Below are 17,787 nucleotides of genomic sequence, written 5' to 3'. Positions count from 1 at the left end.
AGCTAGATTAAGACACAAGACTCAAGTGTAGTACATGCCTAGACAGCAGTTTTGGGCTTCATATGCATTTTCAGTCGGTACATCTGAGTGTAAGCTCAGTTTTTTTTTTTTCTTAAACACGCTGATTGACTTAGTAATGTCATACTAGCATATACTACTATAACGATATGCAGGAATCATTTCGAAGGCTGCGTCCTCCGGAGGTCGCATTTGAAGGCTGCATACGTCATCGAGGCGGTCTCGTTTAAGAAAAGTAACCGTTAGATTAAAAAAAAAAAAATTAGATTGCAAAGTAAGAGAGAAATTACAGTATTTTACACCTCACGAGGAACAACAGTCACTTTTATTACGATTAATTTTCTTAAAAAAGACGTCCTTGATGACGTATGCAGCCTTCAAATGCGACCTCCGGAGGACGCGGCCTTCGCATTGAGTGTGTATCGCATAAATATTAAGTGTATTCCGGTGTTGTGCCTAATAGGTGTTTTTAAAATTTCCGTGAATTAGTTATTTTCAAAGAAACAGTTCAGTAATAATAAAAAAAGTTAAATTAAATTTTTTACGCTTTGGCGTAATGACGTCGTCACGTGCTCTAAAATGTTCCAAAAAGCCATATACGTGTTTTTTGTAATTTCTTTCCCAGTTTCCAGTTCAGTTAGCTCATAAAAACAAAGCCAATGACAACATAAAAATATATTTTACAATGTAAATTGTTTATATATATTAGCTACAATTTACAACTATAGGCTACTAAAATTATACTATTAAAACCATGTCAGTTTCATACAGTATGTGTTTTGATCAAATTCCCATACAAGTCGATCCTCGGTTCACTCTGTTCTCGGCTCATTACGAATCAATTCATGCTTGATGGATACGGTTCTTGATTCAATTGAATCAGTGAACAAGAGCCAATCGGACCTATTAATCCCATTCATGGACAAAGTCCAGCTTTGTGAACCGATTCAACCAATTCATCACAAAGATCCGACTCTAAAGAACGATTCAATGGCGAAACGGACATCGCTAGTACTAGGTAGGCAGCTCACGGTGTTTTGAAACACAGCCGGTGTCTGAGCATGTGCTGTTACTGCTGCAGTGGAGTAAAATATGTCAGTTATCACCGGACAGCAGCGAGAGGAGAGAGAGAGACGGGCACAAATGCACTCTGAGAGGCAACCGGTGCAACGGTTTTCTGTGTAATTCTTTTGTTTTACACCAAAATGAGGCCCGGCTCCTCTAGTTCTACATCGGCGGAAGAATAATAAGGTAAGTCTGGCCGGCTTTTAGGATGTTTCAGCGCTTTCCTGCATGGCTTATCCCACAATTTACGCTAGACAGAGTCAAGAGTAAACCGGTGTCATTCAGTGCACCTTTCTGAATGTTTTCTCGGACATCAGCTCTCTGTTTATGGACTGTTATCATCACCTAAATAGGCGAACGAGGAAGTCAATGCTGCCATCTCTATCGCGCACTTCATCTTAAACGCATTAATTTGCGCTTAAATCTTTAATTACGAACGACCTGGCTAAAGTTTGACCATTTGCGATGTTAATTCTGCCTATATTGTTTCTTAGTTGTCAGATACGGTAACGATTGGGAACTTTATTTAACGTCATTTTTAAAACTACGATAACTAGGAAATGCAATATTGCAGATTCACACTGTTATAAATATCACAGTTGTGTTGTTTCGTACAGTGTGAAAGTGTAGAGTTGTGTCTGCGCAGCCGGCGCAGCGCTGCAGTGGTCGGTTGTCATGGAGGCCTGCGCTGCTCATCCGAACGGTTCTGCTGTCACGACTGCGGTATATTCGGTCTTGTAAGAACCCCCCCCCAAATTTACACACCCCAAACAGTTCTTATTAACACATCAGATGCTAAATACATTCGCATCATGTTTGATGACACTTCAGAAATAGACCGTATTTTGACTAAACAAACCAAAGAGTTCAAGTTCTTCACACATATTGGGGTCACTGGCTATAAACAGACCTTTGGCACTTCTTCCCTCTCAGTCACCTAATCAACAGTAGGGTAAAGCGTATATAAATACGATACGTGCCCTTTAAGAGGTCGTTCCGGGATAGTTATGGATGGGTCAATATTTACTACGCTGACTCTGTCCTCATATTTCATAGCGCTGAGCTGAAACCCCACTTACATCAGCAGCGTGAGATCAAAGACACTCAAAGCTGACTTGATTAAAACTGGGGATTTAGTGTTTAGTGTGGCAGATCAGCTCCACCGGCTGCACTACACGCAGTTTAACTTGTCCACATCTCAATCTTGCTTCTCAAAATAGCATTTAAGATGTGTAATTATGGTAAATGTCGGGTTGTCATTATTTTATTCTTCATGGTGGAATCAAAGTCTTGCTGTGTCAGTCTGTTTTAACATCACTGTGGCTTGGTGCAGTCATGTGACTAACTCTGGCTATTAAGGCTCTGAAGTTGTTAATCTCTTGGCACTGACCCATAGGCAGTCTGGAGGGTCTGGGACATACTTGTGGTCCTTTCGGGGGAAGAAACTGAAAGCTCTTGGGCTGCTTCATAATCACTTGAAGTAAAAAGTATATAACTGGCCGGGCTACAGAGCAGAGCTGGGTGGTCCTGATCCAACATAATTATTTCAGCTTGAACTCATTTAACAACACTAGTAGGTCATTCCGTGTCAAATCAACCAAATTTTAGAAACTTCCCTGGCTTAAATTTTTGATTTTGTTAATATTTTTATGAAGAAATACAAACATAAACATGATGAAAGCCAAAATATTAAAAGTCACAGATGTGTATTTACTGAGTAATCCACTATTTTGTAGAGGGGGTCAAAACCTGTGATTTTGGAGCCAAATTAGAGGGGGTAAAAATGACTTTAGAAAGATGGCAGCATCATTATTTTATTTTTACACAGAGATTGGTAGATGTATTAGTAAAATCTGTCGACTTTAGCAATCTTTGTTGCAGTATATGCCAACGGTGACCGTTCAGAAAGGGGAAAAAGCACTTCTAGCCCAAAGTGCGCATGCCTGTAACTCAAGAAGTATTAAAGATATCTTAATATCCTTTTAGATTCTGGTTCTTAACAAACTTTCCTTTTGGTATCCATATTTTTAAGTCCCAAAATGGTTCAATTCCAAAGATTTTAGGATCTCAATGTGGTTCTAAGAGTAAAATGTTAAATTGTTCACATTTTCGGTGCTTAAAAAACAAATTTGGGTCACTTTTCATACAGCTGATACTTTTTTTTTTGTTTCAAAGAGGAACAGCTGAAGAACAAATAATGTTGAAACTAGAAATGTGTCTTGTTTATTTCTGTCAAACAGAGCATTCCTGTCTGAGTGCCACGAATATTGTTTTTCCAAAGTTTGCGTACCTGTAACTCAAAAAGTATTAAACATAACTTAATATGATTTTAGATTCTGGTTCTTAACAAACTTTTCTTTTCAAATCTTAATTTTCAAGGCCCAATACGGTTCATTTCCATATATATGGGGATCGCAATGTGGCTCCATGTTCAAAAAGTTGAATTTTACCCATTTTCAATAGTCGAAAACCAAGTGTGAGTCAATTTGCTTATAGCTGATACTTAAAGGGGAATGTCTGAAGAATAAATAATGTTGAAACTAGAAATGTATCTTGTTTCCCTCTATGAAAACAATTGCATAAGATACCCGTCTGAGTGTCAAGTTGAGGCACACTAACTTGCTCTCAAAAGCATATTTATAAGAATCTATATTTAAATCAGTTTCAGGGATATCTGGAAGATGGGATTTTGTTCATGCTACCAAGAGTTCAAACACGCAGTATCGCAACTACATGTTACCACATTGACATCCCAAAATCCAACCATATAAGACCTTAAATATCTTTAATACTTCATGAGTTACAGACATGCGAACTTCAGAAAAATACTTTTTTGGCACTCAGAGAGGTATGTTGTATGCAGTTGTTTTGATAGAGGGAAACAAGATACATTTCTAGTTTCAGTATTTTGTTCTTCAAACTTTCTTCTTTAAACACAAAAAGTATCAGCTGTTTGAAAAGTTACCCACATTTGGCTTTTGACCAATGAAAATGGGTAAAATTCAATAATTTGGACATGGAGCCGCATTGGGGTCCCAATATCTATGGGACTGAACTATATAGGGCGTTAAAAATAAAGATTGCCAAAGAAAAGTTTATTAAGAATGAGAATCTAGAAGGATATTAAGGTATCTTTAATACTCTTAGAGTTACAGGCATGCAAACTCTGAAAATAAAAAACAATATGTATGTATGGAACTCAGGCATAATCTGTGCAATTGTGTTGATAGAAAAAAACAAAAAAAAACAAGAAACTTTTCTAGTTTCAACATTATTTGTTCTTCAGCCATTCCTCTAAAAAGTATCAGCTGTATGAAAAGTGACCCACATTTGGGTTTTGACCACTGAAAATGTGTACAATTTAACAATTTACTCATGGAGTCTTCATATCTCTGGAAATGAACCATATTGGGCCTTAAACATTTAGATACCAAAAGAAAAATTAGTTAAGAACCAGAATCTAAAAGGATATTAAGATATCTTTAATACTTCTTGAGTTACAGGCATGCAAACTTGAGGCAAAAAACGTAAGAAGTGCTTTTTTACCATTTTTGAACTGTCACTGTTGGCATATAATGAAACAAAGATTACTAATAGACCTACCAATCTCTGTGTAAAAATAAAATAATGATGCTGCCATCTTTATAAAGTCATTTTTAGAAATAAAAAAATCTGGCTCCAAATCTCAGGTAAAAATAGAGGATTACTCAGTAAATAATATACATCCATGACATTTAACATTTGGGCTTTCTTCTTCATTTATGTATTTCTTTAACCAGAAGAAAAATCAAAATCAATTTTTTTAGCTGGGGCATTGACACAGAATGACCCAAGTGGCATTTTCATGATAATATTGTATAAAATAAGCAATCATTTAATGTCCATGTGCATATGTCTCATTTCAGATCATTAAATTGTACTGCATAATAATAATTATATATAAAATAATATATAATCTGAAAATCACATATCAGTCAACCAATAATTATTTAGCCACTCCCAGTTACTAACAGCTTTCAGCCACTATTGTTATGCATTACGTTTCGTTTGTGCCTCATTAGGCGCATTAAACACGCTAATGAGTGAAACTCAGGATGAATTGTTCGCCCCATGCTGAAGAATTTAATGAAACTGGTTCTGCCTTCATCTGAAACATGATCATCACTTAACAGACCTTAGGAGGCTTATCAGCAGCACTTCTCGTACCTGATGAGGAGAATGAAGTCTGCGTGTGGCCTGGAGCCAAGGTGCTGTCTAGAGTAACTGAGCTGTGTGCGCTATTGATCCATTGCCATTTATATTTGTGCAGAGTGGAGTGAACTCGTGGCAAGAGACCAGAGCTCTCAACAGTCACCTCTAGAAATAGCGGCAATAAGAATGCATCAGAGCCGGTCATTCCAGTGCGGCAAAAAATAAAGTTATCATATATTGTCCCTGTCATTGATGTGCCATTGATCTCTTGGCAGGTGTGTGGTTGATACTGACAAAGGAAGGACAGAGTAAAACAAAACAACTGGGATAGTGTAGCCTTTATTATGTCTGACATTCTCATAGTACTCAAATAGGCACTTAAAGGGACAGGTCATAAAAAAAAACTTTTTATGTCATGCAGTTTTTATTTATGTTCAATGGAACACAAAAAGCAGATATTTCGCAAAACGTTCATCTATATATAATGGAAGCAACAACCAGGGACTCTCAGCAAAAAAGTAGTCCATATGTCCATCCTTGTGCGTTGTAAGTCTTATTAAATGAATAAGTTATTAAAGTTATTTTAGTATTATGTACTAAAATGTAAGTTTTAGTAATTTTTGTGTTTATTTTTTATTCGTATTTCAGTGTTTCCCACAGGATTTTGTGAAACTGGTGGGTGTGGTGAAAAAAAAAATTACATTTTAAAGTTAAATTCATCAATCCGGTGCACTTTGAGAGTTCAAAGTAAGAAAAAAGTCTATGCATTGACCTGTACCTGAACTTTAAATCTCAGTTTACATTACACTACATAATAATAATAATAATAATAATAATAGTTATAATATTATTCCTATGGCAGTAATAGCCATATATTGTAAAACAAATGCACTGAAAAATAAATTAAACTTTCATAATTAGTTTTATCCTAATTTCTATACGTGAAAGAGATAAACGTGAGCTTTTATTTTGACCTAAACTGCAGTCGAGCTTTTATTTTGGTGGAAAACAAGTTTACAGACACGTCTCATTACAAATCTAGTGAAATGCTGTAATCGTCAACTATGAAAATGTGAAAATAATGCGTAACTGGTGGCCGCTACGTTCCCAAGCGAAGCGCACACTTCTCTTTGCGTGGCGCAAACAGTCTTTTGCGATTTGATAAGAACACAAAGCCTTATCGTGCTTTCAATTTAATTTGTTTGACAGCAATGCCGCAAAACACGACATTAAAGACATTTTATGTTATTATGAGAAATTTAAATATATTTTCAGGCCGCCATAGTCTAGTTAATAAATGGGAAGCACTGAAATCTATTTGTGGCGGTCAATGTTGATATTGTGGTGGGCCTCCACAAATAAATTGGAAACACTGGTATTTCAACTTAAAGGGTTAGTTCACCCAAAAAATGAAAATTCTGTCATTAATTACTCACCCTCATGTCGTTCCAAACCCGTAAGAACTTCATTCATCTTCAGAACACAAATTAAGATATTTTTGATAAAATCCGATGGTTTAGTGAGGCCTCCATTGCCAGCAAGATCATTTCCTTTTTCAGTGCCAAGAAAGCTACTAAAGACATATTTAAAATATATCATGTGAGTACAGTGGTTTAACATTAATATTATAAAGTGATGAGAATACTTTTTGTGTGCCAAAATAACGACTTTATTCAACAATATCTAGTGATGGGTGATTTCAAAACACTGCTTCATGAAGCTTTGAAGCTTTACAAATCTTTTGTTTTGAATCAGTGGTTCGGAGCGCCAAAATTCCGTGATTTCAAGCTTCATTACATCATAAGTGTTTTCGAAATTTTAATGGTTCACGTGACTTTGGCAGTTTGATACACGCTCCGAACCACTGATTCAAAACAAAAGATTAGTAAAGCTTCGAAGCTTCATGAAGCAGTGTTTTAAAATCGCCCATCACTAGATATTGTTGAATAAAGTCGTTATTTTGGCAAACAAAACGTATTCTTGTCACTTTATAATATTAATGTTGAACCACTGTACTCACATGAACTGTTTTAAATATGTTTTTAGTAGCTTTCTGGGCATCTGAAAGAGTTCATTATCTTGCTGGCAATGGAGGCCTCACTGAGCCATCGGATTTTATCAAAAATATCTTAATTTGTGTTCCGAAGATGAACGAAGGTCTTACGGGTGTGGAACAACATGAGGGTGAGTAATAAATTACATAATTTTCATTTTTGGGTGAACTAACCCTTTAAACTTATTTTATTTCAGTTAGTTCCAAAGGCAGTATTTCTAAGTACATGGCCGTCCACGTGATCTGTCCACGGGACTCTTCGGACCAGGCAACCTTCTTCCACTGCTCTGAGGTCCAGTTCCAATGCTCATGTTCCCATACTAGGTGCTTTTGACGGTGGACAGGGTCATCATATTCACTCTGATTGGTTACACAGCAGAGTGTTGTGACACATTCCTCCCATAACCATCATTCAAATTTTGTGACTTGTGCCACAGTAGATCTTCTGTTGGCTCAGACCAGACGGGATAGCCTTCGTTGCCCTTGTGCATCGATGAGCCTTGGGCACGATGAACATCGATGAACACCCTGTCGCCGGTTTGTGGTTTGTCCCTGCAGACCGGGAGCAACCCACAAGCCTTGCCGTTTCAGAGGTACTCTGACGCAGTCGCCTTGCCATTACAATTTGGTCCTTGTCAGTTGCTTTGGTCCAACACTTTGGTCCAGTCACTCTTATCTTTATTCATGCCCATTTCTCCTGCATCCAACATGTTGATTGCGAGAACTGATTCTTTGCTTACCTCCTAATCTGCCCAGATCTTACTATGTGGCCTTGTTAGGAGATGATCAATGAATCATTATGATATTTGCTTCACCTGTGACTGTTCATGATGTTTTTGGCTCATCTGTGTATATTTTATTTTATTTCAGCTTTATTTTAATTACAGAAAATGGTAATTGGTGTTTTGGGTTCAGTGCAAGTTAAGCTCAAACAACAGCACTTGTGGTATAATGTTGATTACCACAAAAAGTAATTTCCATTTCTTCTTCGTTTTATTTTAAAAAGCAAAAACCTGGGTTACAGTGCTGAGGCACTTACAATGGAAGTGGGGTCAATCCATAACTGTCTCACAAGTTCACACTTACAAATAATCGAATAGAGTAAAGAGTATTCATATTTGGTGTGCTGTCCGACCCAGAGTACTCCCAGAGGAGTTGGAGTGGAGGGATGCTGGAAAACTGTTGTTGGACAGAGCCAAAGCGCTGATTAGGTAGATTATCTGAACGTCCTCCAAGCTTTGTTAATAAAACATCATTAAAATACTCACAATTTCAATAGTGTCACAACAAGTGTTAAAGGGATAGTTCACCAAAAATGAAAATTCTGTCATTAATTACTCACCCTCATGTCGTTCCACACCCGTAAGACTTTCGTTCATCTTCAAAACACAAATTAAGATATTTTTGATTAAATCTGAGAGTTTTCTGTTCCTCCATAGACAGCTATGTGACTACCACTTTGACGATTCAAAAAGTTCATAAAGAGATCGTAAAAATAATCCATATGAATTGAGCGGTTTAGTCCAAATTTTCTGAAGAGACTCGATCGCTTTATATGATGAACAGATTGAATTTAGGCTTTTATTTACATGTAAACATTCATCAACTCACACATCAGTTGTGGTAAACGGAAGCTCAAGGATTTTTGCTTAACGTACGAGAACCAATAAGGTTCATTCTCGTTTGTTACGCAGCACGTTTGAGCTTCTGGAAGAGGTTTGTTCTCACGTGTGAAGCAGGTTTGGTTGAGCTTCTGTTTATGTTCGCTGATCAATGTTTATATGTGAATAAAAGCCTAAATTAAATCTTTTCTTTTTCGAGTCTCTTCAGAAAATTTGGACTAAACCACTCAATTCATATGGATTAATTTTACGATCTCTTTATGAACTTTTTGAAGCGTCAAAGTGTCAGTTGTGTAGCTGTCTATGGAGGGACAGAAAACTCTCAGATTTCATCAAAAATATCTTTATTTGTGTTCCGAAGATGAACGAAAGTCTTACGGGTTTGGAACGACATGAGGGTGAGTAATTAATGACAGAATTTTCATTTTTGTGTGAACTATTCCTTTAAGGTGATTTTAGTGTAAAAAAAAAATAAAAAAAAAATAAAAATACTACCTCTCTTTGTAAAGTTTATAAAATAAGCGTCACATTTCTGCTTTCAAATCCTCCAAATCCTGGCTCCAATATTTAAGTACCTTACCGTAACCTTCATTTAAGCTTCTTTTTTTTTTTCATAAAAGAAAATGAGGGATTTGTCTATTAATAATAATTGTTTGTGGTAATCAATCAACCTAATGTCATGAATGCTGTCGAATGAGCCTTATTTGCTGAAACTCTTGTCTATTTATTCAAATGTGGTGCACATTCTTACTACACATTATACATGAACTTCAATTTCATGTATTTTGCCCTCACTAAAAGACTATTTCTTCAACCAGTTCCTCTTTTTATTGGTTGCACATTACACAATGTTTCCCTGTCAGCTAGACAGAACCAATTCTCATCATCCAATGTCATATAATCCAGCACTTTCAGAAGTCGTTCTGCTTTGATGCTGATCTGTGCAGCTGAGCTTGCGTGTCTGTCTAGTATAGTGATGGCCAGGCTGACATCAGTGACTGGCCTGTTCAGGTTGCTGAGAAGGTCAATAGAGGTTTGACAGGAGGCGATCAATAGCAATGCAGACTGCAAGGCCAGTAAATGAGGGGGATGGGATACAAACACAACATGTAAACACCGTAGCATGCATTGGGTTCTGTATCAGACTCTTTTCAATGCCTTCAGGTTGTCTGGATGACTGAGCACTTCTATTGTGGCACAAGAGCTGTGTCTTATCTCAATGCATAGATTAATATTTCATAATGGCCTTTCCATTAGAGTGCAGAATATCACCCTTTTAGCAATGTGCGCTGCACTCTCATGGAGTTACGCTGATAAAACCTTTGGAGTTTTCAAGTATAAAATGCAGTTTTAATCAAGTGTTATTTATAACACCTACAATCTCTTTCTCACTCTTTCTTTTTAGGTTTTAAAAAAAAGACTCTAAACTGAACAATGTCTATCAACAGTATTGTTTAAATGACACAAAAACAAAAAAAAAAGTAAAAACAAAAATGTAATCATAAATTTAAAATAATATTAAAAAAATGTTATATAACATTTGGGATTTTTTTGTTTTTAAAAGAAAACTAGTACTTATATACATCAAGCATGCATTAAATTTATCAAAATTGACAGTAAATACTTTTACATTGTTACAAAAATTATATTTTAAACAAATGCTGTTCTTTTGAATCTTCTTTTCATCAGACAAATCCTGAGGAAAAAAATGCATCAGAGTTTCCGAAAAAATTAACTATTTTCAACATAATAATAATATATGGTGCTTAAGAAACAAATCACTGAAGACTGGAGTAATGATGCTGAAAATTCAGCTTTGCATCATAGGAATAAATTACATTTTGAAATGTATTCAAATAAAAAAACAGTTATTTTAAATTGTAATTTCACAATATTACTGTTTTTATTGTATTTATGATCAAATAAATGCAGCCTTTGTGAACATAAGAGACTAAAAAACATTAAAAAATCTTGCCAACCCAAAATTTTGACCACAGTATTCACTAAAAATTGCTAGGTTAAAAACAACCCAAGTTGGGTTGAAAATGGACAAACCTGCAATCGGGTTGTTTTAACCCAGTTGCCTCTAGTAATTATGTGTCTGATTTTTAATTTCCATCCTATTTTGGATTCATTTTAAGACAGCCATATAGTCATTTTTAAACAATAGTTGAGTTAGGCAGCACGTTGGGCAAACATTTAACCCAACCGCTGGGTTAAAACAACCCAATTGCCGGGTTTGTCCATTTTAAACCCAACTGGGGTTGTTTTTAACCCAGCATTTTTTAGAGTGTATAATTGTTGTAATATATAATAGAGAGTTATATAAATAGACTTAATAGACTACTATCAGATTCCCTCAAGAATCTCACAAAGGGAAATTTATTCAAATAGCCAATTAATAAGACACTTACTGTATCCATTACCTAATCCTATAGGGCTGTACTGTATATTTTGCCACTGTTGAGGAACAAAAAGCTTTGCTTATAGTAAACTGAAGATTTTCTTTCCAGAGCTAGTTTGAGTGTTTGTTTTCATGTAAATGTTAAGCATGCACAGTTCCACGCTAACATGATACTAGAATATCACTTTTCTTTTTCTTTACTTTTTTGTCTGTGCAAAACTATATCCAATCTTTCAAACTCTGTCATGAGAATGTAAACCTGATAAAACCAGTGACTCATACATGTGAGGTTACCAACATATAACTTGAAGTTTATCTGAAGTTTACCACTGAAGGGATCATTTAGACAACTTTATAGCTCAAATAGAAAATTTTTACGGAAGAATGTAAGTGAAAAAATACAATGGAATGTCTTGCTCCATAGAAGTCCGTTACTGTAAATAGTTTTCACAAACTAAGGGGCGAGTTGAAATGGTGATCGACAGCATTATGCAAGCTTATGCGCCTGTATCCTTTAAAACAAAGGTAGTACTTCACTCAATTTAACAGGATGTTAATGCTGACATCTTGTTGTTTTGTTTCTTTTTTATTTCAGTACATGAGTACCACATCGGCATCGGCAGCTGAACTCAGTACCGCTCTCCTTGGACTCTGACAGACAGTGTTGAGTGTGGACATTGAGACTGCCAGTCAGCAGGTTGGGTAAAATCTGCAAAAATTAAATTTCCCCCTCTCTTGTTTCCCTACATAACCTCCCCATCAAATAAATCTTCAGTCTAGTTTACTCACAGTACAGGTTATATTAGTAGCTGGCTTAGCAGATATTTTAAATGTGATGGTAGACTTGTGGTGTAAAAGTTTGTGTTCGATCCCAGGAGGTGTGACTTATAGAGTCACTTGGGTTCCCATGATGCCCTTGGAGCAAGACACTTAACCTTCATATGCTCTCAGCTGACTGTCCCTACAATTAGCCTCCTGTAAGTAGCTTTGGCTGAGAAAAACATCTGCTAAATGGCAAGTAACCAAAGTGTAATTGATAGCTCGTAATGAGATCACATTCACCTCTAATTCAGTTTCACACACATCTCCAGCAACAGTTGAATATCAGAAGAGTCGTAATTGCCTTAGAATTGACCAGTCACCTCTACGGTTTCACTCTGATGTTGTACACAGATGAGCTGTTTTATGGACTTTAAGCTCTCCATAGGCCCTCTGACACATGATACTGTATTTTAAGCTGTGTATAGTGTGTGTGCGTAATGCATATGTGCATGGATTTACATACTAAGATCAGTTATTTTTTTTCTCTTATGTCCTCAAGTGACCCCTGTTCATGTAATTTGCATGCTTTTTTCTATTGACGGCCATTCAAAAGTAGCCATGTGTTTTAACAAAATAAAATGTTTTGCTAGCAGTTTATAAATTGGATATGTTTCATTTTAATATAACATATATTTTACCAGTGGCATTTTCGGAGAGTCCTTTTATATTAAAGATGCCACTAGCAGGAAATCACAAGCCTCAGGTTGTAAAAACCACCGTGATTTATATTCCTGATGAAATGGGATAATGTGTTAATTTCTGTTATGTATTAACTCAATACTACAGGTTTTTAAAGTATGGTAACTTTTTAATGTCGTGTTAAAGGTGCAGTATGAGATTTCTCAAAATCGTTGTTGAACACTGTTGATATTTTAAATCAGTCCAAACAAACACACCCCTCTCTTCATTGCTCTGCCCCCAAAATGCACGAACACGCAATGCAAGAGTGTCTCTTTTATCATAGCAGAAGCAAAGCAAAATAATGTTTTGCGAAAAATAAAGCGAAGATGACAAACGAACGAAAAGGAAGCCCAAAAAATGAACATACAGTACACGAGTATACAAGCAAGAGGTCGGTGTTAGTCGCCAGCAGCACACACTCAAAACCAACGTTACTCATGTATGGAGCAGAAACAACACAACCTCGGCATCAGAGTTGGGGTAACACATTACAAATAACTCAAGTTAAGTAATCAGATTACTTTTTTCAAGTAACTACTAAAGTAACGCATTACTTTTAAATATACATCAAAATATGTGAGTTATCTTTTCAAATAGTATCACAAGTTACTTTGTTTTCCCATGAATTGACTTGACAGCTCTCCTGTCCCCATGTTGAGAGAAATTGTAAGTGCCGAGGCATTGTCTGCACTAAAAATGATGGTAATTGTAGTTCTAGACTAAATGTGAGCATTTACTCATCTCACTTGCACAAAAACAGATTCAGTATTCCTCAAAATTAATGAAAGCAGTGAAATGCAAACTCAGAATATTACGCAAACCTGCAGTAATTAATTAAATGCGGTAAATATACAAATGTACTTTATGTATTTAATCTCACTTTATTAAGCAATGTCTTTGCTGCTGACCTTCGATGATCCAATTCAACCATACTAATAAGCAAAAATGACTGTAGTTAAACATCACATTTGTTTCATTTTTGTTTTTATTGCTGCGCCCTCTACTGTACAGGCATGAATTTGCATTTTCTTCAGCCTGAGGCTTATTTCACTTTTGCTGTGAAAGGGCCTTTAGTTTTACCAAAAATAGAACTTTTATTTTTTATTTTTTTGTCACTAAACCAACATGCAAGCTCAGCTCAGATGACAAAAAGTAATGCAAAAGTAATGTAACATTACTTTTAATAAAAAGTAACTGTGATGCAATTAGTTACTTTTTTAGGGTTCAATATTTTAACCCATTACTAAAGTAACTTTCCCCAACACTGCTCGCCATCTGTTTTCAGGCCTTTCCGCTTAGGTCTCTCCAGGGCTGGAAAGCTTTTCTAATGTTAACGCGGGTCCTAAAGCTCTTAACCCTTCTTTTCCAGTGATATTCCTCTGACCTTTTCTCTTTTTTTAATGTCTCTCAGCCATCTCTCTCTCTTTTAAGCTGTGTATATTGTGTGTGCCTATGTGTATGGATTTACATCCTAAGAGCAGTTATTTTTTCTCTTATGTCCTCAAGTGACCCCTGTTCATGTAACTTACATGCCTTTTTCTATTGACGGCCATTCAAAAGTAGAAATAGAAAAAAAAAAAATAGAACTGTTTATTTTTTTATTATTAAAACAACATGCTCAGCTCAGGTGACAAAAAGTATTGTAATGTAACACATTACTTTCCATAAAAGTAACTATGTAATGCAATTAGTTACTTTTTTAGAGAGTAATTCAATATTGTAACCCATTACTTTTAAAAGTAACTTTCCCCAGCACTGCTCGCCATCTATTTTCAGGCCTTTCCGCTTAGGTCTCTCCAGGGCTGGAAAGCTTTTCTAATGTTAACGCGGGTCCTAAAGCTCTTAACCCTTCTTTTCCAGTGATATTCCTCTGACCTTTTCTCTTTTTTTAATGTCTCTCAGCCATCTCTCTTTCTACAGTCTTTCTTCAAATCTCCTTCTTGCTTACTCTCTCTCTCTCCCATCCTGAGTGGACACGCCCCCTACTGTTGATTGGCTACATGTTTGTTGTGGTGCTCAGTCCGATCCACTTTCAACAGTGTTTCTCAAAAATCGCTTACTGCACCTTTAAGGCCCGTTCACACCAAGAACGATAACTATAAAGATAACTATATTCAACATATAAACTAATAATAATAAATCCAAAATGCAGTATGCTAGTATTCCATTTCGAATATAGCCTTTTGTTGCAGACTTGTAACACACTTTTTTTATTTTTTTTATTTCCTGAAGCCTAATAACTCCACACATCCAAATAAAAGGAAGATGATCACCATGGCAACCACAGTGACCCCTGAGCCCCTTACTGCCCTCTCTCGGTGGTACCTGTACGCCATCCACGGTTACTTCTGTGAAGTCATGTTCACGGCTGCCTGGGAGTTTGTGGTGAACTGCAACTGGAAGTTTCCTGGCGTGACGAGCGTGTGGGCGCTCTTCATCTACGGAACCTGCATCCTGATCGTAGAGCGCATGTATCTTTGTCTGCGGGACCGCTGCAATGTGCTGCTCCGCTGCATCATTTACACATTGTGGACATACCTGTGGGAGTTTGGCACAGGTTTGCTGCTGCGGCAGTTTAACGCCTGTCCGTGGGACTACTCTGAGTTTAAATATAACTTCATGGGCCTGATCACGGCAGAGTACGCTGTGCCTTGGTTCTGCGCCTCCTTTATCGTTGAGCGCCTAGTGATACGCAATACGCTCCGGTTGCGCTTTGACGAGCCTGTCGAGCCCGGCCAGGCTGAGGAGCGGTCGGACAGAGGCGGTGGAGGAGGATCAGGCAGTGGGCAGAGAGGAAGAGGAGCCGGAGCAGGGGCAACCAGCTCAAACGGCTACGTGAAGGTGGATTGAGGAGGTTTTCAACACCTTCTCACCATCTCAAACCTCCCTTCACCCATGACTCTATCCGCACATCTCAGCCTCTTTCCCAAATGCTTCCAGGGAAAGAGTCACTCAGAGACAGTTGCACAACTGTGAGGAACTTTCTGATTTATTATATATATCGTCCAGCAGGCGTGGAGGGACGCTCATTTGCCACCTTATCGCTCAACATTTACTGTCCTCACTTCGGGCGAGTAGCGGTTAAGTTCAAGGTTTGTCAGTAGGAGTGGTGCCTGGTGGCAAAATGAGAACGAACCCTCCACCTCTCCCACCATACCTCCCAAACCAGTCCATCCACTCTGGGAGGGGACAAACAAAATGACGTGTTCCCTCGTTCCAAAAAAAAAAATCTGTGAAACCAGGAACGCAGACACATCACTTGTAGAGAAACGAAATATATATCAAGTGCTTTTAAAAAAGCAAGTCCTTTTAGATTATAAACAGTGTCCATGATGTATATGTAGTAGCAAATGCAAATAACTGTTAGGATAAGAGCTTACCTTTTGAATGTTAGTTTGTGCTATTTATTAATATCTAAAATGTAGTTAAGAAATGTCATGATAATATATTAAAAATGTATTGTGTATATATACTGTATAACCTAAAGCAATGCCTTGTACTTGAATTTGGTGTTTTTTTATATTCATCAAAAAATTTCAGTGCTTGAGCGTGCATGAAAGTTGTCTTCCAGGAGATTTTTTTTTCATACTGAAACTGATCTTCGATGTTGTGTACTATTTATTTCCTCCATTTTTTTGTTGTTTTATTTTCTCATGGAGATGAACACACAAAGGAGTACTGTATTGTTACATATATAGAGTCCTGGTGCTCAGTACTGAAACCATGAAAACATCACAGCATCCTGTGTTTTCACTGGAGAGAATGTGTTGTTGTGTGTTTATGAACTGGTGCTAGATTCTCAAGGAATTGTTTTGAGGGATCTAACAATGGTCACGATAAAGGCATTAAGTATAGGTTCACTAACCTCAGGTATGTCAATGTTAATTATTTCACCTTCGTCTCTCATATGGCATTAAATAATGGATGAAATTGAACAAAAATATTGTGGTGAATTTTTTAAAATACGATGACCTTGGTGTTACACGCATGGTTACAGTTACAGGTTGTGGATTTGCCAGAAAGTTTTGCTTTACTGTATTGGTTATGTTGTTATTGACCAAACAAAAACTGTATTAAAACCACCAATTTTTGAATGCAAGTCCTGTCCAATTTCCCCTCAATATTATTGGTTATAAAACATTTCTAAAGTGAAAAAAAAAGTCTTAGGGGCTGTTCACACAGAACACGTTTTTGCATTCCAATGCGCTACACTCTAAAAAATGCTGGGTTAAAAACAACCCAAGTTGGGTTGAAAATGGACAAACCCAGTGATTGGGTTGTTTTAACCCAGCAGTTGGGTTAAACGTTTGTTCAACGTGCTGGGCAGTTTTATTTAACTCAACTATTGTTTAAAAAATGACTATATGGCTGGCTTAAAATGAACCCAAAATGTGCTACACCCTAAACAAAAATTCTGGGTTAAAAACAATCCAAGTGGGGTTGAAAATGGACAAACCCAGTGGTTGGGTTAAATGTTTGCCCAACATGCTGGGCAGTTTTATTTAACCCAACTATTGTTTCAAAATTACGATATGGCTGGCTTAAATAAACCCAAAATGCGCTACACTCTAAAAATGCTGGGTTAAAAACAATCCAAGTTGGGTTGAAAATGGAAAAACCCAGCGAATGGGTTGTTTTAACCCAGTGGTTGGGTTGTTTTAACCCAGTGGTTGGGTTAAATGTTTGCTCAACATGCTGGGCAGTTTTATTTAACTCAACTATTGTTTAAAAATTACTATATGCCTGGCTTAAAATGAACCCCAAATAGGTTGTAAATTAAAAATCAGACACATAATTACTAGAGGCAACAATAATAATCAAAAGGTGGACATTTATTACTAAGCAATTTGATATATTTTTATTGTTTAATTATTATTGTTTGTTTATTAAACATATTAATAAATGTTCATTTATTAAACATATTAATAAAT

The 17,787-nt window shown here is 36.7% G+C and overlaps 1 protein-coding gene across 7 annotated transcripts; it reads left to right on the top strand.

The window, feature by feature from the left end:
* Positions 1–999: 999 nt before the first annotated feature.
* Positions 1,000–16,955, top strand: tmem229b (transmembrane protein 229B). Of its 7 annotated transcripts, XM_051868891.1 has the most exons (5): positions 1,000–1,269; positions 7,765–7,920; positions 11,949–12,050; positions 12,229–12,330; positions 15,089–16,955. In XM_051868891.1, exon 5 carries the CDS (start codon positions 15,122–15,124, stop codon positions 15,704–15,706), a length of 585 nt encoding a protein of 194 aa, XP_051724851.1. In that variant the 5' UTR covers positions 1,000–1,269; positions 7,765–7,920; positions 11,949–12,050; positions 12,229–12,330; positions 15,089–15,121; the 3' UTR covers positions 15,707–16,955. The 7 variants fall into 7 exon arrangements, with proteins under 7 accessions (XP_051724851.1, XP_051724848.1, XP_051724850.1 ...); XM_051868888.1 differs by lacking the exon at positions 7,765–7,920; XM_051868890.1 differs by lacking the exon at positions 12,229–12,330 and having other exon boundaries at positions 11,949–12,055.
* Positions 16,956–17,787: the final 832 nt, after the last annotated feature.

Source organism: Ctenopharyngodon idella, chromosome 17 (genome assembly GCF_019924925.1).
Source record: "Ctenopharyngodon idella isolate HZGC_01 chromosome 17, HZGC01, whole genome shotgun sequence".
NCBI lineage: Eukaryota > Metazoa > Chordata > Actinopteri > Cypriniformes > Xenocyprididae > Ctenopharyngodon > Ctenopharyngodon idella.
The sequence above is the reverse complement of the archived record's forward strand: the minus strand, read 5'-3'. Positions and strand labels throughout refer to the sequence as shown.

Coding starts and splice junctions, on each gene's coding strand:
- tmem229b (XM_051868888.1), top strand. CDS start 15,122: ATGATCACCATGGCAACCACAGTGACCCCTGAGCCCCTTACTGCCCTC.